Source organism: Quercus suber, unplaced genomic scaffold (genome assembly GCF_002906115.3).
Source record: "Quercus suber isolate HL8 unplaced genomic scaffold, Cork oak 2.0 scaffold_477, whole genome shotgun sequence".
Lineage (NCBI taxonomy): Eukaryota > Viridiplantae > Streptophyta > Magnoliopsida > Fagales > Fagaceae > Quercus > Quercus suber.
Genome location: NW_027069928.1, coordinates 212,278 through 238,271, shown reverse-complemented (window position 1 = coordinate 238,271; position 25,994 = coordinate 212,278). Strand labels below are relative to the sequence as shown.

The 25,994-nt window shown below is 35.2% G+C and overlaps 2 protein-coding genes across 2 annotated transcripts in view; both read left to right on the top strand.

Annotated features, from left to right (window-relative positions):
* Positions 1-3,001: 3,001 nt before the first annotated feature.
* Positions 3,002-3,729, top strand: LOC112002023 (CLAVATA3/ESR (CLE)-related protein 5-like). Its single transcript, XM_024034196.2, has one exon. The coding sequence runs from the start codon at positions 3,048-3,050 to the stop codon at positions 3,288-3,290; it is 243 nt and encodes an 80-aa protein (XP_023889964.1). The 5' UTR covers positions 3,002-3,047; the 3' UTR covers positions 3,291-3,729.
* A 16,059-nt stretch (positions 3,730-19,788) lies between these two features.
* The window catches only part of LOC112002029 (transcription factor GTE4), a gene marked incomplete in the record, with an annotated part of 7,498 nt that continues 1,292 nt past the window's right edge, over positions 19,789-25,994 (top strand). The window contains 6 exon segments of the mRNA XM_065762878.1: positions 19,789-19,951; positions 20,049-22,193; positions 22,297-22,342; positions 22,436-22,549; positions 22,677-22,750; positions 25,824-25,989. Of these exon segments, the coding sequence (XP_065618950.1) occupies positions 20,286-22,193; positions 22,297-22,342; positions 22,436-22,549; positions 22,677-22,735 (2,127 nt within the window).

Here is a 25,994-nt window from a genome sequence, read left to right as displayed (position 1 = left end):
ATTTAACCATGTAACATTCACAAATTTTGCAAAAAAAAAAAAACCCTAAGAATCTGTATGTGGGTCCAAAGAGATTTTTACACATAGCTTAGATATTCACTAAATTTGTGTTTTTCAAGCCCAGCAACTTCAATCAGTTGAGATTCTTGAGAGAAGAACACAAATGGTCACTCTCACGAAAAGTTTTTCAAATAGCATGTTTTGATTCGTGTTATGTTTTGTTTTGGGGTTAAAATTTGTTTTTCTAATGGTAAAGAGTAAGGTCGGAATACAAACGGATCTTACTTCAGGTGAGTTAAGTGACACTTTTTAAAACACAAGTAAGCAAAGTAGTTTTGGCCCAAACCACAAGTGGGGTTAGTGTAATTCCCCAATTTTTCTTTATTGAATTGAACTCTATACAGTAATATATATATATATATTATTTATGTTTGTTTTCTAATGATTTTGATTGACCATTGAAATGTGCAAATCAAGCTACTTGAAGATTGAAGCAAATTTTGGTGAAATTTATTGTTTGTGGTTTCAGATCTTTGAGCTTTAATTGAATTTTGTACCATTCATCTAAATATTGTGTTATATCCACCCTTCCTCCCTCTGACTCTTCCTCTAACTCTCCCGATCTTCTCATAATGGTGCATGGATGTGAATAGTACCTTTGATGCTATCGATGACCTTTGCTCGTGGCACCGGCAGTGATTGGTGGTGGCAGTGGGAATGTGCTGGATTATATATATTTTTTAGGTTACTAAAACAAGAATAAGCATAGAATTTGGATTTGCTTAAATAAATGAACATGTCACATGTTCTTATTTGTGGAATACAAAGTGGTACGGAAGAGTAAGACAAAAGATATTGATTCTATTCCTAGTCACCTATTTTACAAATTTATTGCCTTAAGGACAGGTTTGGACCCAAATAACACCTAACACTTGGTTTCTAACATCTCCCTTGAATTCAAGTTGGTAAATCAATAATAAACTTATGAGTGTTGTTATCCCCAAGTCAATATAGTTTGTTGAACGGTATTCTCCATATTTATCAATAGGCAGCATTTGACGAAACTTTTCATACTTCATAGCATAGGTCCATTTTGCAAATTCAATTTCAGTAAAACTAGCAATGGTTCAAATTCAAACTCAAAACTAGCAATGGTTAGAAACTTTACAAGTGTTTGGTGGTTCACATGCATGAGGGTATACCGAATGCATGTCCTTGCTTATCTATTATGAGAGCATCTGATCACAGCGATCACACTTATTCTTTTTTCCCCCTGCATTAACGCTGTGGTGTTCTCTACATCATGAGCAGTAAAATTATACCGACTGGACCAACTTGTTCATTTCCTAAAGGCCGCTTTCCATTCTCAGAGAGAGAGAGAGAGAGAGAGAGAAATGAACAGCGTAGGATGGTCCAAGCTGGCAAGCTATCATGAGTTGTTTGGTATAATTTTTAGGATAGATCTGAGCAATGCTTTATCACTATTTATTAACCTATATATATATTAGATATTCCACTCCAAACGTGTGACATGGAACAAGAAAGTTTAATTGGATAATTAACCAAATCAGCATAAATCCGAAAGGATATATATACTTTTTTTGTCACTATCATGTGTGGATTGATACTCATCCTCACACATCTGCGCAATATTCATTGTCGACAACTAAAAGTTGAAAATCATTGATAATCTATTCTTAGATTTACAGGTCAATTGCCGCCCACTAAAAGTTAAAAATCATTGATAATTTATTCTTAGATTTAAGGGTCAATTGCAGCCCATATGGCGATTTAAAAAATAAAGAAATGATAAAAGCTCTATTCGAATCGTTTCTTCTCTAAATTCTCAAGCACTTTATTTATGCGGATGTATCAATTTGCCTACAAGGCTCTTTGCTAAATTACTGATTATCTTAAAAGTTTAAATTGTTATTGAAAATTTTGAATTATTCATAGTTTTAAAATTTGGCTTAGACTAACCGGTTTAACTGAGAACCAAACCCTCAATTGCTCTTATAAAAATTGTAAAAATTAGTTGTTCAGCTATAAAAACCACTGATTCAATGTGTAAAAACCAAGAACCAAACCATTTTTTGGTTCTTTGACCGTTCTGATTTTTAAAATCATTGAATTATTTAATTACATAGGAGTTTGGTATACTGTAATAATTCTTGTAATGGAATAATTATTTTTTTTATTTTAATATAGAATTATTATTCTTATTCATGTGCAATAACTATTCAATTAGTTGGTTGCATCTTTATTACATCGAATAGTTATTACAATAACATAGGAATAACTACTCCTAACCACTGCATGATCATTTCATAAGTATAAATGCTTGTAAGGTGTGGGGTGTGGGGAGATAAGTTAGGGCCGGAGTTCAAGTCTTCAAGATGAAGTTTCATATACAAATACACTAAGATTATGCTAGAATTTTTATCTTGTATAAAAAAATAAATAAATAAAAACTATTCCTTAAATTGAGGAATAGCTATCCTTATTTAAAATGATTATAATAACTATTCCTAATTACATGTAATAAGATTTAAAATTAATATATTTCTAAAAATAAAAAGTTTCATTCTCTATTTATCTTTTACAAGGTTTTCGTATTGTAACAACCAAACTTACGGATAAAAATACTTCTATTACAACTAGGCACCAAACCGGTCCAGTAAAAAAACTCCCAACCGAGAAAAAAATATGCTAAGAACTAGTAAAAACTAGGAACTGAGTGCTTTTCTGGATCTTTGACCATACCTAGTTTTAAAACCATAAAATCAATACAACCTTAAAGGCATGGAAAATTTGATTACAAAAAACAAAAACAAAATGATAGTATATATGGATCAAGTGGCCTGATACTAATCTGAGTTCAAAGTATTCCACATCTTCTTTCCACTAACAATAAACCGTGATCCTTTTTTTGCTCTTATAAATAAGACGAGGTGTGACCTTCCATACCGCTTCATTCCATATTAATAGTTCAATCAGCCAATCTTATATACTTTAGCAGCTAGCTCCTTTTGTTGCCTAGTAACTTAATGGCTAATAGGATCATTCTTCGGGTGACTATACTTATAATCATATTCTCCTCACTCTTCATGAGTTCACAGGCACGTATTCTTCACTGGCACAAGGTTTTGCAGAAAAGCAAAGACAGCCAAAAACTTCTCCATTTAGGTTTTGATCTCTCCAACCTTGATCATTTTCAAAGGAGGTTAGCCGTGGAGACATATCATGACCAAGTTGTACCCGGAGGACCAGACCATCAGCATCACTTGTAACCAGCATAAAACTATTCTATTCACCAGCTGAAAGGGAGTGGTTTTGGTTTTAGAACATGCTCATGCCCCCAATAGAATAATATTAAGTTTAGAGTTCAATTATCACAAATTTATTATGATCTTTTAATTTCTACCCCTAAAATCAAAATTAGTTGTTGAAACATGCAGAGCAACTTACACCCTTCTCAAAAAAGCTCATAAAGTTGTGATAATATAACTCTAGACCTAGTTTTATTCTCTGTGAGGCAATAGTATTTATGCACTAAAAGCACTCTCTTTTAAGCTAGTAACTACGTAGTCAAGGATGTTAATCTCAATCATGAGTTGAGATCTATATAGTGGTCCCTTAATGTCAAGATTCTCTCTATCAAGTCATGAGTTTGAGTTTGACTCTTCCTACTCGCATCCTGGAGTTATTTTAGGCTTATCCTGATGTGTGTAATATATATATATATATATATATTAATATTTGTAGTAAAGTGTTAATTTGCATGTTTCAATAACTAATGTATAAGCTTAGTGTCATTGAGATGAATGAATCAACTGGATGTACTTCTGAATTCAGTGTCATTCTAATAAATGATATTCATCTTTGTTGTCTTCCGTTCTCATTTTCATGCTCGCTTTTCTTGATCTTGATCTGTTTTTTTTTCATTTTGATAAAATATTTTACGTAAAAATTCTTCAGATCATCCGAAGATAATATTACAAACACCAGTAGGCAAAACAGGGTGGATCCTAGCTCTTATGCTACGTTTGATTGGAGTGAAAGGATAAGGATGAAAAAGGAAGGAGAGAAAATAGGTGTTTTCTACCGTTTGGTTAAGAAGAGAATCAAAAATTTTTTTTTTTTTTGGGGTGTTTGGTTGTGTTTATAAAAATGCTTTAAAAATCATTTTCGGGAGTTTGGCACAACCTACTTTTTTTATAAATAAAAAAATTTATTAAGAGAAACCTCTAAGTCTAACAATGAGACATTGACAGCGGAAAAAATGAACCCCAACGCCAACAACCAACATGCACCCCCTACATCAACCGCCAAGCCATTGCACTTAGGGATGGTAATTTTTCTCTGCCCCACATTATCCCGCTTCGCCCCATGTAGGTTTCTCCACCCGCAAAGGTGGTGGAGTAGGAATGGGAATGGGGCAAGATTTTTTCTCTACACTTTGGGGTAAGGCGAGAATGCATGGGTTACTTTTTAGCATCACCCTATTCCGCTCTTTTAGTGTTAAAGATTTAGTTTGTATTTCTAAGTTTTAAATGCATGAATATTAAGATTTTTTGGTTTATTATGATTTTGTATTTTTAAAGACTTTGGATAATATTATTTAGTTCTTGCTAAAAATTAGTTTGATTTTATATAATAAATTTAATTGTAATTTCAAATATATTTATATTAATGAAACAATTTTTATTAAAAAAAAATCATAGTAAGTGTGGGGTAGGCTGTGAGTTGTGTGGCAAATTAACACGAAGTAGAATTTTGCAAGACAAAGATAGAGTAAGGTAGTTTGTCCCACCATGCAGGGCGGGTGAAATCCTCGTCTTTTGGCCCTACCTTGCCCCATTGGCATCCTTGCACCTCCCCAAGCAACTAGCGTCAACTGCAAGCCCAACGTGCAGTTGATCTCAGGTTTCGTGGCCTGGGCCATCACACTAACAGCCAATACTCACCACTACCAATGACCTTGTGTTTCTCAAATAAATTGAAAAGATAAAAGGGAAGGGGGAGGGGTGTTCATGTGCAAGAAAGAGGGAAGGGAGTAATTTGGTTGTAAAACATTTTCGAAACTTTTAGATTGTATTTTCTTTGTTAATCGAACGTATTTTCAGTTTGGACAAGATCTTACAACCAAAAAAATGCCCGAAAATTGTAAAACAATGTTTACAATGAAACAAATGGAGACAGTAATAATAATTGAACATGAATGTTAGTCAGTGAAATGTTAGGTTATTTTTGTTTTGTGCTAAAGAAGGCATGATTGAGTTTGATTTGTTGTTACGAAAGGAATGATGACCTACGAAGTTGCTAAATTTGAGAACTCAGGAGAATGAACATTGTGATGTGAGAATTAAATGAATATTTGAAGTCCTAAGTATAAGCTTCTGTCCAGCGATGTTAGTCTTCCTTAGGTACTTCACTTCTCTGCACAGCACACCTAACACGGTCTCTTGTGCTTGTAAATACTCCAAACCCATTTGCAAGATTTCCCAGTTCCCATCGAGCCAAAATAGGTGAAGAAAATAAAACTAGAAAGTCTTAAGCCATAACTCACACACTTTTCCCTTTGGATTTTGGATTTTCATGCAGACTTCAACCCCATGTCGAAAACAATTTTGGGCCTAACCCCAATGCAAGCAGCAGCTTAGTGAAGAAAAGTACGTACGAGCTTTGGGATTTCATATCCGTTTTGCTTCATTGTTTCGTCTAGTAAAGGAGGCCTTGATTTCATCTTGTCTATTTACGTACGAATGTAATTTTTGTGCTCGATCAATCATAAACTACTCGACATTCCACACACTAAAGATAATGCGAGGTAGAACCCATTTCGTCTATTCTGTTCTCGAGTAACCTGGCCATTGGTATTTTTGTGGTCTGAATTTGTGATATATATTTTGCTGATAAACAGAAATGGGCTGTAAAAAAAATTGGCCCCAAACAATATGTACTTCCTTTATTCGGGTGGAGAGATTTGTATACCCACCCTTGACTTGAGAAAGGAATTAATAGTAGAGTTAACAACATTGACATGACTAAATTAAATAGAGCTAAAAATAGCAGCACATACCTGGATTGAACTTCTGCTGCGTAAAGATAGCTAAACCAATAATATTTCATCTAGGCTAGGGCTGGCATACTAGAATTATTAGTAGTCGTTAAATAGAAATTCCGACATCTTTTTTTCTCCTATTGAAATACTGTCTCATTATTATAAGAATATGACAATTTTAACTTTGACTGATTCTGTTCAGCAATTAGTCTCTTACTGGTCTGAACTTCAAAATATTGGACAAACATGGAAACATGCATCTAGACTAAAGTGTGAAACAGAAAATAGATATTGCAATTTACAAGTGAAAAAGTTTATTATGTCATAAAAATATAAATAAAGCTATTGAGATTTGAGATATCAATTAATTAAGGGAAATATATATGCATCCTTTTTAATTTGAATAGAAGGAGAAAAGAGAGAGAACTAGCTAGCTAACCTGCAAAGCGGCCTTGCGTGAATGTGATAATAGTGGTTCATTATCCATTGAGGAGTCGATCTTACGAGGCCTAAACTAACCCATATGGAGTAGGAACCAAGTGACTAAGTGAGAGACCCCTAGATTTAGTTGAGTCAGATATTTATTATTATTTTTTAAGGGGAGCAAGCTAAATATATCAATAATATTGTTTCCACAAATAACACACATATACATATATGTATTTGTTTCTCAAAAAAAAAAAAATGTATTTATCCTTTAAATTATAATCGCAATTAATATTCTTTAAACATTTTAAAGATTGCATATTACAATAATTTTAGAAAACATAAAATATATACAAATCAATTAATTTTAAATAAATTAAGTAATAAACCTTATTTTTCTTAAAATAAAGAATGTATTATAGGAGCTATCGAAAAGGGGGGAAATGTAATATAAGATAATAAAAAAATGAATATATTTTTTTAAAATTTTTATATATGGATGACAAGTAGAACGTGTCTCAAACTTACAACCATAAAAATCATTGATTTATTTTTCAAAAAAAAAAAAAATCCATGCATTCTTATATTCCTAATTCTCTAAATGCTAAAAATTATAATAAAAAATTTAAAAAAAAACGTTTGATTCTGGAAAAGAATAAGAGCTTTTGCTAAATAGATTTACTTATATATTTGTGTAGGGTTAGGATTTGTGGCCCAAGCTCAAAACAATAAATTTGTAGAGTATGGGTGAAAGAGCTAGGTTAAGTATTGGGTTGATAACAATGAATCACAACTTTCAAACAGAAACCAACACGAATTTACACGTAAAACCTGAAAATCCGAGCTATATTATTGTTTATCTGATGAACAAAGGTCTTAAGGCTACAGTCAAGTTCTCTCTTTCTCCCTTTTGTTCTTTTCTCCCCCCTTTTTCGTTAAGAGCCTCCTTCCTTTATATAGCCATCCTTCTCCTCATCTCCATCGTCCACTTGTTCCTCATTCACGAGTTTGCTTGAGCCCATGTCATGTCAAGCATCTTCTTTTAGCTCTTTGTGAGTGGCGGTAGGTTAGAATGCACTGTTCAGGGGTCTTCTCCACATAAATGCGGCCAGAAAAGTTGCTGTAGAGTATTAAATACGGTGGTAGCAGCTTTCCCTTTAGATATTTCTCCATCCTTATCGTTTCCCAGCATATTCAGAGTTTATCTTGATCAGGTGGAGTCCTCGGAAGGTCATTTTGGCCTTTGACACACTCAATTGATTTACAATATTTGCATCAGAGGATTACAACCTCTTCGGACAGGAGATATACTCTTCGGATTGTAATAATTCTTACTTCTGAGGGTCCCACTTCCAGATGGGCCCTGCCTTTTCCATCCCCCTCTTCTCGGTCGCAAAATAGCTCTCTTATGGGCTTTCGGCCCATTATGTTGGGCTGGGCCCTTTTCCCCCCACAATAGCCCCTCAAAATTTTAAGTTTTTCCTCGCATCCTAGGAGAAAAGGTAAGATTTTGATCTACCACGCAAGGAAAAAGAGATAAAAATAAGGAAAAATAAAGAAATTTAGAAAGGAGAAGTCATAAATACCCCTGTTTACATGCGCGCAGGCATAGGGACGCGCGCTTCATTATTGCCGCTGTTAGTCCCATATTTCCAAAGCGCTGTATTAATTACTCCAGGTGGCTTTTTGTCCTTTGCATCTAACGGTGGTTTGTTGATCAAACGGCCAGGGTTCTTCTTCGGGATTTGGACGGAATGAATGACACCGTTTCATCTGTCTCCGTATATAAACCTCTGAAGGAGGTTATTTTTCTTTACTTTACACATTCTCAGAGTACCCAGAGCATTCTCAGAGCACCCAGAGAGTCCTTTCCTTTGAAAGCTTTTCATGCCTCTTCGGATTTCTGCATTCTTTGCCTCCAGGATCTACAAAGAGTTCATTTTGAGCTTAGGGATTTTACTCCAACCCTGTTTGTGTAAGTTTCGACGTCTCCTAATCCTTTATTTTCTTCTCGACTAACCTTTTCTTCCCTCAAAACCCTTCTTCTGGTCATTGCTTCAGTCATTTTCTTAGAAATGGGCAAATTCCAATATCTCGTCGATAGTCCGGCGTTGATAGAGGAATTCAAGCGAAATTATGGCATCCCGCAGGGGGTAAATCTGAGGTATTGCCCTCCAAAGAGGATATTAACGGCCCGAAGAGAAGGAGAGGTCATGATTCCAATGATAGCCTTCATTGAAGGGGGAATGACCCTCCCAATGGGCTCCATCACCCTAAATTATCTTCGCAACCATAGGCTCTCTCCTGAGTAGTGCACGCCCAACACCTTTAGGATATTAGGGGCCATCGATGTCTTGAACGAACAGTTAGGACTAGGGCTAACCTGGCATGATTTAGCATACATGTATGAGTGTCATAGCCAAAAAGGGGCGGGATACTATCTTAAATCCCGTTCCGACGTCATTAGACTGTTCTCCTGCCTTCCCAAATCGAATAAAGGGATGAAAGACGACTACTTGATCGTCTCGGGCGCATGGCATGATGGTCTACACTGTCCGACCGAGCTAGGAGAGCCAGGTGTGCCTTCTTAGACTTAGGGTCTCTAACAATAGTTTTAGGACTTTCTTTCTCCATAGCTTGTTCTTTTTTATATCATCCTGTTTCACTTTTCTGACTCGACCTATTTGTTTGTTTTACAGATAAGGCACATACTACTCCTCGGCTCAGCCTTATCAACGCCCCCGCCCTCAATTACTTACTACGCTCGGAGATATTCATCAGCAAGGACGGACAGCTGCGGTCCATCCCACTCATACTCGGCTACACGCCCAAGAAAGCAGACATCCAGCCAGCTAGCAATGCCATCACACAAGGTGATCACCGGCTATGGCAAATAGACGTTGCTCGAAAAAGCTTTCTGGCCCCATACGACCTCGCACCTGTTCCACCCCAACCCCGAGGGTGTTCCTTTGCTAATCCGACCAGTTCAACAAGTCCCCCTCGAACCGGAGGCCGAAGGCGAAAGGGTCAGCTCCTCATCCAGCTCATNATATATATATATATATATAATCAGTTGCACAGACACATTTACACCATTTGAATGCTATGTTCAGAGAACCCATAAAAGGCATTTGCCAAATGTGTGAGAGCGAGAATGCATCGCTGTGATCATGCCAAGTTGCGTGCACCAAACAAAAGAAGAATTAATAAGGAGTGGGATTTTACTTGTATAAACTTTTCGAAATGAGTATGGGATTCAAAAAGGCCTTATGATAAGTATTTTTAAAGTGTTTTAGAGCGGGAAAATTGAGAGAAAATAAAATGTGAAAAATGAGCTTGGAGCTTGCTAAAGCATTTTAATATCATTGTTGTTGTTAGGTTTTAAGACTTTAGGAACTAATGTATTAGAGCTTCAATATGTATTATGTTAGTAAACCATGATCAAAATATATAGTCTAGGTTTAGGCTTGCTCAAAGTGTGATTTAATGTAAAATTAGAATCGAGTGATTGCAAGATTTATTGGACAAAATCTGCAAGGCTAGATCGATCGAAAATTAGACTCGATCGATCAAAACTCGTGCAAATTTAATTTTCTACAGAAATTCCAATTCAGCCCAAGCCTATATGATGTGTAAGTTAAGGGTTTTACTTCAAGTATAAAGGGAAAAACCCTAAATACGTTTTAGAAGTCTTTTAAGAGTTTTGTGTTGAATCTTCTATGAGATCTAGAGATGTTTACCTTCATTCACACACATAGAGTTGTCAAGATGAAGATTTGCATCAAGAACTTGATGATCTCTTCAATTGCTACACAAAGAACTTTAAAGAAGATCTGAAACCTTTGAGAGGTGTCTCAAAGTCACAAGTAGGAGAACTTGTGATTGCTGTAGATCAAAGAAAAAAGTAGTCTATGAACTCAAAACTGTCACGTGATCAAGTAGTAAGTTTTCTACTCGAGGTAGTAATAGGATATTAGTGGTCTAAATTTTATTGTAAAAACTTCAATTCTTTCATAGTGGATTTGTTTTTTACCTTGAGGATAGTTAGATTAAATCCTCCTCAGTTTTTTTACTAGTTAGATTTTATTGGGTCATCATATCATGGTGTACTTTATATTTCCGCTTTATTTGCATTATATGATATTATTGTGTTAACTTAGAACCGAATAATTTATTTAAGTAATTACTTGGCTAAATAACTAAGTTAAACAACTTGTATTAAGGGGTTTAAAAATGTACAGTTATTGTTATTAATTATTTAATTGTTAGGATATATGTGGAACTTGTTAGAACATATGTTATTGTAAATTGGCTAATCCTTTGACAAAAAGCACTTTACTTATAATTTGGTAGATCTAGGATGGGTTTAGTACTTCAAAGAACAAGAGTTTAAGTCTAGTATTGAAACTATGCAAATCTATTTAAAAAACAAGTGAAGAAGTGTTGTTTATTAAAGCTCGACAAATAGCTCAATAGATAATATCTATTGAGGTTTAATAAGGAATCTCAACAACTGCTCGACAGAAACAGTATCTATCAAGAATTATAAAATTCAGATTTCCAGATCTGTTTTTCATGTATATCTAAGTTATTTGTGTAGAGTTTCTTTTCTCACAACTCTAGACATATATAAGGATTATTTTAAGGGTCATCTCAAATGATGCAAGTCAATGCAAATTGATTGTGTATGCAAATTGTGACCGAAAATAGAATTTGCCCTAATTCATCATATTCCTTTGTAGAAGTTGCTGCGTTTTTGCGTCAAGTGTTTTGTAACTAAGGAGCTTCTTGATCTTCATCATTTGGATGAACTGAAGAACTTTGCAGCCAACATCTTTCTCAAGTTAGTGTGTTAGTCATGTACTTGGATTTGTGCATCGATTGGTTAGTCATGTACTTAGAGCCGTGCATTGAAAGGAGAGATTGTCACTACATTACAAGTCCAATTAGGTATTGGGATATGAGTTCAATTATAGGTTGGTATTAGGTACTGAGATTCATTTTACTTGTAACCGCTTATTTTGATAATAGTGGATTCTCGGGAGTGATAACTTTAAATTCACCCGGTGGGGCTTTGCCTTTATGGTTTTCCCTATTCGTAAACAAATTACTTGTGTCAAATTTATTTTTCGCTGTATTTAACTTAGTTGGTAATTTATTTGTGCTACCACGCTTATTGCATGTAATTGAATCTAATTAATTTCACTTGGCTAAATTAATTGATTAAGTTACCAAATGGGTCAATACATTCTTAGCCTATCATTAACAAATTAAATATTGATCATTAATTGGATTCAAATCTTTAACAACAAAAATTCTTGTATTAGTGAAAGCCTTATTTTGTAGAATATATAATTTTATTGAGAAATAATAATTAATTGAATAATTAATACATAATTTATGCATTATAAGAACAATGCCACTGTTAACTGGAAAAAAAAATAAAAAAAAAAAAATAAAAAAAAGCACATAACTTTGGATAAGATCTTAGATATACATAACTCTGGATAAGAACGAAATTAAGGGGCTTTTTGGTTTTTATGTTTCCATCACCAATAACTCTGTTTCCACATCACCCATTACTCAAAATATGTGGGTCCCATGGCTAAAAATGTGTTTGGCATTGTTTCCAGTTTTTGTTTCCATCACTCAATATTCTAATTTTTGAGTAATGAGCTATAGAAACTGAAAACACATTTTAAGTGTTTTCAAGTTATGGAAACAGAGTTATGATGGTATTTTTGTAAATACCCACACATTAAGGGACCACAGTCAGACCTTTTGCTCTCTCCAACACACATTATCTTCTTCTTCTTTTTCTTCTTCTTCTTTTTTTTTTTTTTTTTTTTCACGCTGGGTTTGGGACACACCTTTCTCTATTCTCTCTTCTTCTTCTTCTTTTCTTTCCTTTTCACGTTGGTTTCTGGGTTTGTTTGCAAATTTTTTTTTCCACGTTGGTTTCTGGGTTTGGTTGCAATTTTTTTTTCCATGTTAGTTTTTGGGTTTGGTTGCAATTTTTTTTTTCTTTTCTTTCCTTTTCACATTGGTTTCTAGGTTTGGTTGCAATTTTTTTTTCTTTTTTCTTTTCACCGGATTGGAAAATCAATGAATCAAAGAGGAAATTACAAGCACCAAACCCATACAAAGGAAACCCATATACCCACAGATTATAGGCACCAAACTCATTCAAAGATTACAAGCACCAAACCCATTCAAAGATTATAAGCACCAAATCGATATACCCACAAATCGGCACCAAACAAAGTTATGGGTGGTGAGTGGGTATTGCTATTTTTCTTCTCCATTTCCACCGTCGACACTACAATGTTAGTCTCAAACCCATAACAAAAATCAAGAACCAAACTTTTTAAACAAAACAATACCCACAAAAAATATTTACAAATTTCATCGATAAAACTTAAAGGATCTATGAAAAATCAAGCCTTGATGACGGTGGGTTGAGAAGGTGGGAGATCGGCACCACCGCTACACATCGGAGGAGATCGGCACCGTCTTCTATCTTAGCTAGGTTCAGGTTTGTGTTGAGAGAGAACATGGCAATGGTGATTGAAGGGGAAGAAAATGAAATGAAAAGAGTGAAGGTGAGTTAGGTAGGCTAACAAAACTTATGACATGGTGCTCAGGTATGGGTCCTACAAAAATAGAAAAAATTGAGTGATGAGAAGTTGAAAATAGTGTGCCAAACGGGTGGGTTTAGGAAATTTGGGTATTTTAAGTGATGAGTGATAAGTGATGAATGATGAGTGACGAAAATTGAGTAAAGAGTGATGAGTGATTGTTTTCAAAAAACCAAACAGCCCTTCAGGGTTTGTTTGGCTCACTTTTTTTCATCACTTAATTTCCGTCACTCATCACTCATCACTCATTATTCATCACTCATCACTTAAAATACCCTACTGTTTGGCACCATCACTCATTACTCATCACTCAATATTTTTCACACTATTTATGGGCCCTATACCTATCACTCGATGCAGCTTTTTTTTTTTTTAAGTACCCAAACTCATCGAACCCAGTGAAAAAAAAAAAAAAAAAGAATATTGGTCAAAAGTTGTGGCTAAGTGGGTCCCCCATGTGTGTTTAATTACAAAAATGCCACTGAGTTATGAGTTATGAAAACTGAAAACAGCCAAAATGTGTTTTCAGTTTTCATAACTCATAACTCAAAAATCAGAAAATTAAGTGATGAAAATAGAGTTATGAAAACAAAGAATTGAGTTATGGAAACAGGTCATCCAAACACCCTCTAAACTTTTCACTGAGTTGTAGAATCTTGAATCCTTCTAGGATAGTTATCTCTGGTCCTGCATAGAATAAATTAATTATTGAGCTTTATTACCCAAAGATGTAAGAATATTGCAATATAAGTCATTTGAGCAACAAAAGCCATATAAACATTTCTACAAAGTTTACTAATAATCCGTTGTGCACCACTAAAACAGCTTGTTTACTAATAGATCCAACTTGTTTCTTGGTACCACAAAAACAGCTTTTCAACCACCTGTTTCCGATCTTTAATATTTTTTTTTTTTTTCCCATGTTAAAGACATAATACTCGTTTCTTTAACACAAGACATACATCTCAGTTAAGAATTTTGTTCTTATCTGAAATCATAGAAAAATAATTTGTTATTATTTGTTAAGAATTGAGCTTGAAGCACGAGAGCACAAAATGAGACAGCAAGAAATTTGGGAATTCTAGAAAAAAGATTCTCATTTCTCATATACTAATACTAAAATAGTAAAATGATAGGGAAAAAAATAATAAAAGTTAATAATAATAAATGTGTGTTCTTACGAGAAGTGTTATATTTACAATATTTTCACAACAAATCATAAGTGGTAAATTGTTATTAGTTTTAATTTGAACTCACAACTTAAATTAATTTTTTGTCCACTTATAACAACCAATAACAACCAACCACTTAGAATTTGTTGTGAAAGTTTTGTGAAAATTTTGGGGACATAACATTTTTCTTTTATAATTAATAATTAAAAAAATATATAATAGAGGACAAAGTTGAGTTTTGTTAGATATAAAATCTCAAATTATATGAGCATTCATATCAGCTTGTATAAAAATTTCTCTTTATTTTTGCATAAGAATCTTTTTTTTTTCCTATATTACATAACCACTTTTCAAAGCCCTCAAATCAGATTATCTATTTTACACTATATTTCATTAAAATATTATTTATTCTCCCAAATTATTAGATATATATATATATATATATAAAACTTTCACAACAACAATAATTGTGTATATTTATACAGATAATGTAGTTCTAATGCTATTTTACACAAATTTGGCTAAACAGGAGTAGGTTTTTTGGTGTTAAATGTGCAAAAATGACCACTTATACTATTTTGTATTAACTTACGTGAGTGCTCTAATGAAGTTAGATTTCTGATCAACTTGGGAATTATAAGATGAGTTTCAATTAGTTTAACAAGTAAACACTATTATCGTCAAATAAAAGATCTAGAGTTTTATCTCCGCTTACACCAAAAACCAATTAGTTTCTTGGTCTAATGATAAAGAACAATCACTAGGAGCAGTGCTATAGGTTGAAACTCCCCCTTTAAAAATTATAAAAATAAAAAACCTAGGAATTATAAAAGAATGAGAATTATTGACAATAAATATCATGTTAATGTAATATAAAAACAAAGTGTATTGTGATGGGAAAAAAAATGACATCAATCAAACGTAATAATCACAATAGTAAAAAAATAAATAAAAAGAAAGAGAAGAAAGAAGTAGAATCCGTGCATTACAATAGGATAAAATAAGTTATAAATAGTTATTAAAAAAAAAAATCTAAAGAAAGAAAAACAATCAAACTCTTATGGCTATATTTTCTATAAAAAAATAAAAATAAAAATTGAAAGGAAACGATAGTAGACTTTATTAATTTAATAACACACTATACAATGGGAAAGAGAAAAGATGAGCATTCTCCTCATTCTCTTTTGCAGCACTAGCAAGAGCTAGAGTAACATAAATACGTCATAAAGAAATGTTAAGGTTATGATAACAAAATATTCATATACTAGCTTAATATCCTTTTGAATCCAAGCCACTTCCAATTAAATAGATCCTATTTGAGTTCAAAAGATCCACTAATTTAGCAAGAATTACATTCCACAAACTCCATTATTTAAATAGTAGCTTGTGATCATAAGCATCAAAACAATTTCATATCATCCTTTACACAACACATAATATCTTCTTAGGAGTACAATTTTTGAGGGGGCAGAATCTATGACTTCCATAAACCAAATATGTATAGTCAACTTGAATGAGTTCTAAAATGAAGCCTTAAGCCAAATGGCTTGTGTTAAGAACATTCTCATACCAAGTGATTACTTGATACAATTTAGGAGGGATCAATGACCAAACTTAGTTCCAAAAAGAGTGAAGATACGTGGGACTTCAAAGCCTTATGTCAAACCCAATTTCTTCTTCAAATTTACAAAACCATGAAAATCAAGTTGAGCTTCACAGAGAAACCAAACTAAGGGATCTTTTTCTCTTAATGAACAGCAGAGTTCATGAATTGTCTCTAGGATCCCAAGCCCACCACAGCTTAGACTGAGAATTTTCATGGATGAGAAGGGGGTTGGATACCAACCCCATTGGAGGCTAGGATTGAGCAAGGACTCGACCCACCTAAAAACCTGACCTGACCCAACCTGACCCAATAGGTTTTGGGTGGGTCTGAGAATATTTGGGTTGAGTTTTGGGTCTTAATTTCAGGTTCGGATTGGTATCGGGTCGGGAGTCGAGTCATATAAATATTCTAGTCTGAACCCAATATTTTCTTTTGAAAAAAACCCTACTCTATTGTTGTTCTCTCTCTGCCTCCCTCAGGGCCTTGATTATCTCTGTGTAAGTCATCCTTCCTGTGTTGTTGAGTTTGTGTATGTGTGATAGTGCTGTTGTGTTTGTGTGTGTCTGATATTTTTATCTCTGTGTGTTTTGAAAATGGCTAATAGGGTAAGGGAACAGGGAGTTTCGGTAAGAGGAGGAATAAGACCCACACACTGTGTGTGAGGTGTGGCCGCCGCAGTTTCCATCTTCAGAAGAGTCGCTGCTCACAAGAGGACTTGTATGCCTCCACCTTTCTCTCTCTCTTGTATTAATTTACGTAAATATATATTTGTTTAGTGAATGTATTAGTGTTACTCATTTGTGCTTCTGGGTTTGCTTTTGTTTCAGTTTTTAGGAATTGGATTTTTGTTATTAGTTGTGGGTTTGCTAAAATCAAAGTAATTTTTTAAAAAAGTTTTTTGATTTATGATCATGTTTCTTAATATGGGTTGTTCTTAATTTCTTATAATTTTAATGGGTTTTCGTTGTTTTTAAAAAAAAATTATTGTGTTTTCGTATTCAGTTTGAGCACTGATCTGATGGGGTATGTGGGTTTTTGTTGTTGTTTATCATTGGTTAGTTGCTTGATCATCTATGAACTTTGTTATTCGTCTATTACTTGTTTGATCTAGCCTTTATGTGGTATTGTCCTCACTTGAATTTATGTTATAACTTGAATGGTTATTTGTAAAAGTCTGATAGGATGGCTTTTGTATTTGTCATATAGATGGTTGATTATGAAACTAAGTAAAAATAAAAATAAAAAATCAACTTGTGCTTATGGAAAATGTAATGTTCTTAAAATTTATTAACTTATGCTTTAACTGAAATTTAATATATCTTGTGTATTTAATATATCTTATTAGTGCATTAAATGGAATTTAATATATATTGTTGTTCTAATATGTTTTGAAGCTTTTTTGGAAGTGAAGTTAGCTTCACCTTCAGCAGCATCACCTTCACCATCAAGCATTGTTACCAATCTTGACTGATATGCCTACATACATTGGTGAGTTTTTCTTGGATTCTGTTTGTGTTAGGATTAATTAATATGATATTAGGTTCACTGTTGAATTTTGCTACTTAAAGCTCTCATCCCTGAAGCTTTGTAAAAATTAGTCATCTAAAAAAAAGGTTTTGGAGTTATAAAAAAAGGGTTTTGGATTTTAGGGGAAATGGGTTTGTGTTTTGCTTATTTAAACTTATGTACTTGGTCAATAAAAAAAAAAAAAAAAGTTATGAACTTGGGTTGAGGAGGGGTAGAATAGGAATGGTTCTTTTGGTTTTTGTTATGAAATCGTGTATTCTTTGTGGAATTGACATTGAGTTATATGTTGGATTGGTGTTTGCAGTTTTAGGATTTTTTATACAGTTTGAGGATGACAGTTTGGAGTTTGCAAAGACTGTGAAGCAGTTAAATGCGAAGATTATCTCAGTGAGTATTGTTTTTCTTGATCTGATTGGTTGTTTTGATCTTAGTTATGTTGAATGGGATATGAGTATATCGATGTCTGCGGCCATTTATTATTAGGATTTGATGTGAATGTATATTGCAAATGTGCAGATTAGCAAGAATAAGCGACACCAAGATAGAACTGCAGTGTTGGATGTGTAGGAAAAACTAGAAGATTTTGTTCGGTCACAATCACATTCTTGATGTGCACCAACTTTTTACCAATAGATAGTTTGCTTGAAAAATCAATTACCCATATTTACAAATTTGGATAGTCTGGAGTTTATGTCAAAAGCTGGAACTTTGATAAAAATAAGTAGGGCATTGTAGTTGACATTGTTTATTTTAGGTGTGTGTGTATATAATTGTTAATGTAAGACTTGGTCTTTGTTTTCGTGAATTTTGGTGAACTTCAAGGTTTTCCTTCCTAGTAGTTGATACAGAGGATGCATTTTGCAAGAACACTGAATGAAGTGTTATGTGTTAAATCACACTGCAATTTCCTTGATGGGTAATTGGAGATGGACCATGCAATTTTATTGATATGTAAATTTCGTTTTTGGTTGTTGCCAATTTGCTTAGGACAAAACTAATCTTAAAACCTAGGAATGATTATTTATTTATTTATTTATTGATGAATGAGCAAATTCATTCAAAAGAAACGACTCGCTTTAGGCAAGGATAGGAAAATCTAAATAGTCAAACAAATTATCCAAGAGCTGAACTAGAGATGACCCAATTCGTTGGGAATGGAATTGAAGGGTAAATTGTTCGTTGTCATTTTTTTTTAATTAAAAAAAAAAAAAAAAAAAAAAAAAGGGTCCAACCCGAGACCCGAAAAACCGACCCAATTACAGACCCGATTTTTCTAGTCGGGTTGGGTTTCAGGTCACAGTAAAACCCGATCCAATATCAATCCTATTGGAGGGAAAAGATGAGGACTACTTGCCTTTGTTAATTGCATGCCGTTTGTTCTTGGAATTTTCAAGAGATGTTGAAGTAGAAATAGAAGCTTCATAAGAACAGTTAAGCTGCTATTCATATCTTAAAATTTATGCTATACTTTGGTGCAACCACTTGGCAATAAAAAAAAATGGAAATATTAACCAATTTTAGAAATTATTTTTAGAAATATTTTATTAAAAAATGATAAAATAATAAATATTTTTGACAATTTTTTATATTTCTAATAAAAATTGTATCAAAATTTTTATATTATAATTTATTAATCATTATCCTAAAAACATTTGTTAACATGATTAAAAAAATATCCACTTGATATAATTATAACTTTTAAACTTAACTTTTATTATATAATAAATACAGAGGAGCTTTTACCATTACGTGGCATAGGTTTGACTAATCCGCACCAAAGACTAATTTTTCCTTAAAAAAGAAAAAAGAAAAAAGAAAAAAAAAGAAAAGAAAATGAGAGTTCAACGAGCTTTCAAGCAATTAAATCAATCGTAATTGTTATAAATATGGGCTTTTGAATTGGGTAAAGGCGTAAAGCCTTTTAAACCCAAATATATCGTCTTCAACGCAACGTAGGCCCACCTACAAACTTTCATCTCAACCACCAACTGAATCCCGGCGCGTGCACAATCCCGCCGCCTACTAATAAATCAACCCTCTCTACCCCACCTTTAGCAAGTACTCCCCACGCGCCCTTCCCTCGCCTGGGCAACCCTTCAAAATTTTGACAAACCAAACTCCGCGCCACAACCCCACCCCATTAACCCAAGCAACCGTCCTCCTCACGCGCCCACTCCCATTCTCCCGTACAAGACACGCGCCAAAGAATCGCGTGAGTCCACGCCTCTCCCCATTTCGGCTATAATACATCCCGTTGCACGACTCTGTGGCGCACCCAACCGACTCTCCCCGAAATTCCCAAATTTCGCCACACGAATACCTCCGCTGCCGTACACCTGTCAGATAAGAGTACACACACGGAGCAAGATCGAAATACAAAATAAAAAAAAATTATATTTTTAGAGAGAGAAACTGTTTTTTTTTTTTTTCTAGAGAGAGAAAGTCGAACAAACAAGATCTGATCGAACAAATTCCCCCGAAGGTACCGAAAAGGCTCCTCGAAGCCCTACTTCTTCTTGTAAGCCCTAACTCTCTCTCTCTTTCTCTCTCTCTCTCTTTGTCTCTCTGTCTCTGAGTACGTATTTGTATGTGAATTTGTTTGTATGTGTTTGTAGGTTTTGTGTGTAAACGTTACGATTTGTGGGTTCTTTTTTCGAAATAGCGTAGCAGTAAATTGAATTTGGGAATTTTTTTTCTTCTTTTTTTTCATTTCCGCCGTGTGGAAGAGAGAGGAGTGTGAAATTAGGGTTTTTTTTTTTCTTGGTGGTTGTTTGGTGGAGAGATAAACCCTAGGTTTGGAAATTTGGGGATATCTTTGATTTTGTGTGGGAGAAAATTAGGGTTTTGGATGTATGGCTTCGGGGCCTATAGTTGGAGATGGAGATGGACCTAGAGAGAGGCAGAGGTATACGGAGAGTAAGGTGTACACTAGAAAAGCCTTCAAAGGCCCCAGGAAAAACAACCCCACCCTCGCTACTCTCACCACCCTAAACACCACCACCACAACCACCGCAGCTGCCGACACCAACACCGCTACAACCACCACTACTACACCCAGCAACAAGGATAATAATATCGACAACAACGTCAGGAGTAATGAGAACGTCAACAAGGACAGTGAGAATGACAACGAGAATAATGAGAACATCAACAAGGACAGTAAGAACGTTGACAAGGACAGTGAGAACGAAGACAGGGACAATGAGAGCAATAGGGAAAATGAGAACACCAACAATAAGAGCAACGAGAATGACAAGTTGGCTCGGGAACCATCACCAAAGGCAGTGTTAGCATCAGAGGATGGGAATTTGGCCCAGAAACAACAGCACATTTTGAGGCTTGATGGGGGGTCGGATGACTCGTCGAGCCTCAACCGGCAACAGGAGCAGCCAGCAGTGGCAGTCCCTGTCACTCGGGATGAACCGGTGGGGAATGGGGCGGTGAAGATGGGGGAGAACAGGGTGAAGATTAATGTGGGGTCAAGGTCAAAGCAGGAGATGAGGGACCTTAGAAGGAAGCTGGAGGGTGAGCTGGATATGGTGAGGGGCTTGGTGAAGAGGATTGAAGCGAAGCAGGGGCAGATTGGTGGGTATAGTCATTCTCTTATGTTGGTGAATGATGGGGTTGATAATGGTGGCAGTGCAGCCAAGCGGGTTCACTCGGAGGTGGCTTCTGTTGGTGTTGGTATTGGTGTTCCTCGTGAGGTGCATAGGCCATTGCACCAGTTGAATTTATCGGTGTTGGAGAATAGTCAAGGGGTGAGTGAAAATGTGGAGAAAGAGAAGAGGACACCGAAAGCAAACCAGTTTTATCGGAATTCAGAGTTCTTGCTTGCGAAGGATAAGTTTCCACCAGCAGAGAGTAACAAGAAGTCGAAATCAAATGGGAAGAAGCAAGGTGGAGGAGAATCAGGACATGGGTTTTGGATGGGTACCAAGTTTTACAAGAGTTGTAGCTCTTTGCTTGAGAAATTGATGAAGCACAAGCACGGTTGGGTGTTTAATGCTCCTGTCGATGTAGAGGGTCTTGGCTTGCATGATTATTTTACCATTATCAGGCATCCGATGGACTTGGGTACTGTGAAATCAAGGCTGAACAAGAATTGGTACAAGTCTCCAAAGGAATTTGCAGAGGATGTGAGACTTACGTTTCACAATGCTATGACCTATAACCCAAAAGGGCAAGATGTTCATCTAATGGCGGAGCAGCTATTGAAGACATTTGAGGACAGGTGGGCTATAATAGAGTCGGATTTTAACCGTGAGATGAGGTATGCAATGGATTATGCGGTCGTACATTCTACACCTACATCAAGAAAGGCTTCTCATTTTCCACCACCCCCTCTTGATATGAGAAGGATTTTGGATAGGTCAGAGTCAATAACAAACCCCTTTGATCCTAAGTCAAAACCAATGAGTATTACTCCTTCCGCTAGGACCCCCGCTCCAAAGAAGCCTAAGGCAAAAGATCCCCATAAGAGGGATATGACTTATGATGAGAAGCAAAAACTCAGCACAAACCTTCAGAATTTACCTTCAGAGAAACTAGATGCCATTGTGCAGATTATTAAGAAGAGGAATTCTGCACTTTGCCAAGAAGATGATGAAATTGAAGTTGACATTGATAGCGTGGATGCTGAGACTCTCTGGGAGCTTGATAGGTTTGTAACCAATTACAAGAAGAGTTTGAGCAAGCACAAGAGGAAAGCTGAGCTTGCAATTCAAGCCCAAGCAGAAGCTGTGCAGAATGTCCAGGAAAAGGTAACGCCTTTATCACATATTCTAGTCCCTTTTTTTTCAATTTTCTTTTTTTGAGGGGGTGATTTTTACCGAGTGTATCATTTTCTTCTTCTTTTCCTTACAGATTCCGGCTCCAGTTGTGGAAGAGGTGCCAAAAGAAAGCAAAATAGGTAAAGTTTTTCTAAATATGAGAATTGATTGCATTTTAAATACTGACTACCTAATGAATTGATAATTTGAAACATCTTTCCTTTTGTGAGCAGATGAAATGATCGTTTCCAATTTGTCACCTGTTCAACCAGAAAAACAGGTGGACAATGGGAGTAGGTCAAGTAGTTCAAGCAGCTCTAGCAGTGATTCTGGATCGTCTTCAAGTGGTACTTTGATAGTCTTAACTTTCTTATAGATCATCAGATATTGTTGTTATATTTCTGGGTTTTATCTGTATGATTTCTTGTTTTAAGTTGAACTTTTCCTTTTTCTAATATATACTTGTTGTGGCAGACTCTGATAGTGAAAGTTCATCAGCATCTGGATCGGATGCAGGGTCACCAAGGACTTAACCATGTTCTGTGTAGGTAGGATTATGTCTGCCATTTTTGTCTCAAAGTGTTTGTAGTTTCTGTCCTTCACAACACCTGTGTCCTGAAACGTCTGGTGAATTAGTTTATATTTTTGTAGTGTGCTTCTTCGTTCTGATATTATATGGCATTATGATGCTTTTTTGCACTTTTGTTGCATGTCAGATATTCTGCTGTTGAGTTGCATATTCAATTATTCATATCATAAATTTTTTGTTGTGTTATATGAGAATCATGAGGAGGTTAGTAATTGCTGAAAAATTAAAGGAACAACCTCTGTTATGGCCGTGGATTTTTGTAACCGTTTGGTATCTATTTACCAAATAATTTGTATGTGGATGTTCTTAACTTACACTTCTTTTACAATGGATAAGAAGGGAAAAAGAAAGTTCAAGGGATCAAAAACCTCCATGGCTGGTGATAATACACTCTTTTGACTTCTCTCCTCTGTTAGTATTATTTGTTAGTATTTGTGTTCCATTCTGAGTTATGGAAATAATTTTTTATAACTATATTTAGATGCATACAAGAATCTAGATGATTACTAAAAGAATTATGTATTTTGATCTAGTTATTTTGTATATGGGAAATTACATTTAAATTTCCCATGGTTTGACCTTAAAACACGTACCAAACCTTTGTTGAGATATGAAATGGTAAGAGTAGCCCTGCTTTCTCTCAAGGACTGCTAGAGAGAGAGAGTTGGAGAGAAGAGAGAAGAGAGAGAGAGAGAGAGAGAGAGAGAGAGAGAGAGAGAGAGCTGTGGGGATTATTTGCTCAAATTAGGGTGAGGTTGATAATAGTAGACAGGTGGTAAGAGAGCTGGTGGGCATTGTGGTGGTGTGGGGAACCCACAGGGTTGGTCACTCTCTTGCTTGGCTGCAGCTCCATCAACACTGCTCCCCATCTCGCTGCATTTGAGTTGGAATTTTAATTTATTTATGCATGGGTGTGTGTATACTGGCTTATGCCTTTTTACTTCTCTAATGGATTTTAACTGTGGTTTGAGACATGATGCTTGGGTCTTGTTTGATTAGTTTTTTCTTTATTGTGGTGATGATGGCAGTGGGGAAGATGTGTAATTTGGACTTGAAATGTATATGGGCAATGGATGGGTTCTAGTGATCTTTTTTTTTTTTCCCCCCCAAGTTGAGTGCAGATTTGTTATGTCAGGTGTAGGAAAAGTTTGAATATCATGGATTGGAAATTGGAAAAACATGTAAACCAATTAAATAACTGTTTTTTCTCAGCATTTCATCCACCTTACCACAAATTCTCCTCAAAATCACAAGTTGCACATTAAATGTTATCTTTCTCAATGAAAGCCCATTCCTTGGTGTTTGATATGGCAAGGTTTAATATGGTGATGAAGAGTTTGTAGGCATGACAAATGACTGTAGGAAGTGGAGACAGTGGTGGCACAGGGGAATTGGCTGGAGGTGGTGCAGAAACTTATAGAACAAGCCACATACATGGAATTTGCAGGTCATGGTGGAATTTGGTTTGATCAAGTCAAAATAAGGAATTTAAAATGAGGGTTCAATCTTATTATAATTTTATGCTTTCTTTTTTTGATCACTTATCACTTTTTTGTGACCACAATGGATGTAAGTCTTACAGAAGAAACCACAAGAGAGATCATTTATTATAAATGGCAAGTTGTGGAAGTTCCTTTAGGGATCATACATGGAGGTTAGTGTGTCACATATCACGTTTATAATCTTTCACAATGGATGTAAGTCTTACAGAAGAAATCACAAGGGAGCGATCATTTATTATAAATGGCAAGTTTTAGAAGTTCCTTTAGGGATCATACATGGAAATAAGTGTGTCACATTTCAAGTTTATAATCTTTCACCTGGCCATCCCTGTGAGCTTTTTGTCTCTGTATAAAAGATATTTAGCTGATAACCGTGCTATCTATGCAAATTCATGTTGGCTTCCCCATACCCAATGCTGTTGGCATTCCTTACAGAACTTTTAAGGTTGGGTAAGGTGAATTCAAATTTTATCATTTGGTTGATTGACTTCATTAATCTGAATTTTTAGACTTCCCTCCCCTCTCAAATTCCCTATACCTTCTCATAGTCTCCTTTTTATAATATCACTGGATTGATCACTTCAACATTCTTTCTCTCTGCAAATCTTTGGAATTCCTGGAAAACATCATAGTTTTGCTTGTTAGAGGAGCTGAGATCCTATCTGCTTGAGTTGTTTAAGTTGTCAAGCTGTTAGTTGTTCAATTTGATGCACATGCCATATAGACACATTCACTATTTAAGGTAGTGCAAAATCTAAATCTTGACCTGGTCTGTAATGGTTGAGTCTTTTGTGCATATGGTTGGGTTCAATTTATTGTTGGTCCCAAAGAGAAGAGAAAAAATTAAAGAGGGGGGGCAAATGCATTGCTATGGCGCAAGAAGGTATAACAGTTTAAAGAAAAGCATGGCTTTCATTCTTCTCATAGATTTTGTTGATGAAGGTGGTTGTCATAAACAGTTGTCACTTATTATAAGTTGCCATTATTATGTAATACATCTGTTCTATGAGCTAATAAATTTGAAGATCTTAAATCTTTTAAAATACAGATTCTTGAGTTCTTGCAGAATTTTTTGTGAAATGTTGTATTTTTGAATGTCTTGTTGTGAAATATGCCCTTTGAACAAGTGGTTGCTTAAATGCTTTGAACACAGTGATAGGAGTTTCCTCAGTTTTCAATTGTTATAGGATATGTTTTTTGTTTGTGACAACATTTTGCTTAGGTTCTTTAGATAATTATGGAACCAAACAACTTCCCTTTATTTTGGTGTTTACATGCAGCGTGCAATCTATAGATAATGGGTTAAACTTAGGTATAGTATCTAAGTGCAGTACATTAGGTTCCCAATGAAATTCAAACACAGCTGCATTGAATTTAATTGTCATTGGAAAAGATCATTGTTTACCCCATAATGCATTTAAGGTTTGCATCTTAGAATTATTAGTAGATAATTATGTGATTGTCAATCTGAAGATTTTAACTTGGATACAGCTCCATAAATTGCTGATTATGCTGTTTTTTGTTTTGCAGATCTCAGAAATTTAGACTAGATGGTGATCTGTCATATGGTGATTTGAAACTTTGAATCTGCATTCATTGGAAGCGTTATCAGGGCCACCAGCCATCTTGCCATTGTGGGGTGGGGTTTGTTTCTTGCTGTTGCTGGAACACGTGCCTCATTGTCTGCTTGTGACACTTTGT

What these genes read in the sequence shown, in the direction of transcription:
- LOC112002023 (XM_024034196.2), top strand. Translation starts at nt 3,048, where the DNA reads ATGGCTAATAGGATCATTCTTCGGGTGACTATACTTATAATCATATTC.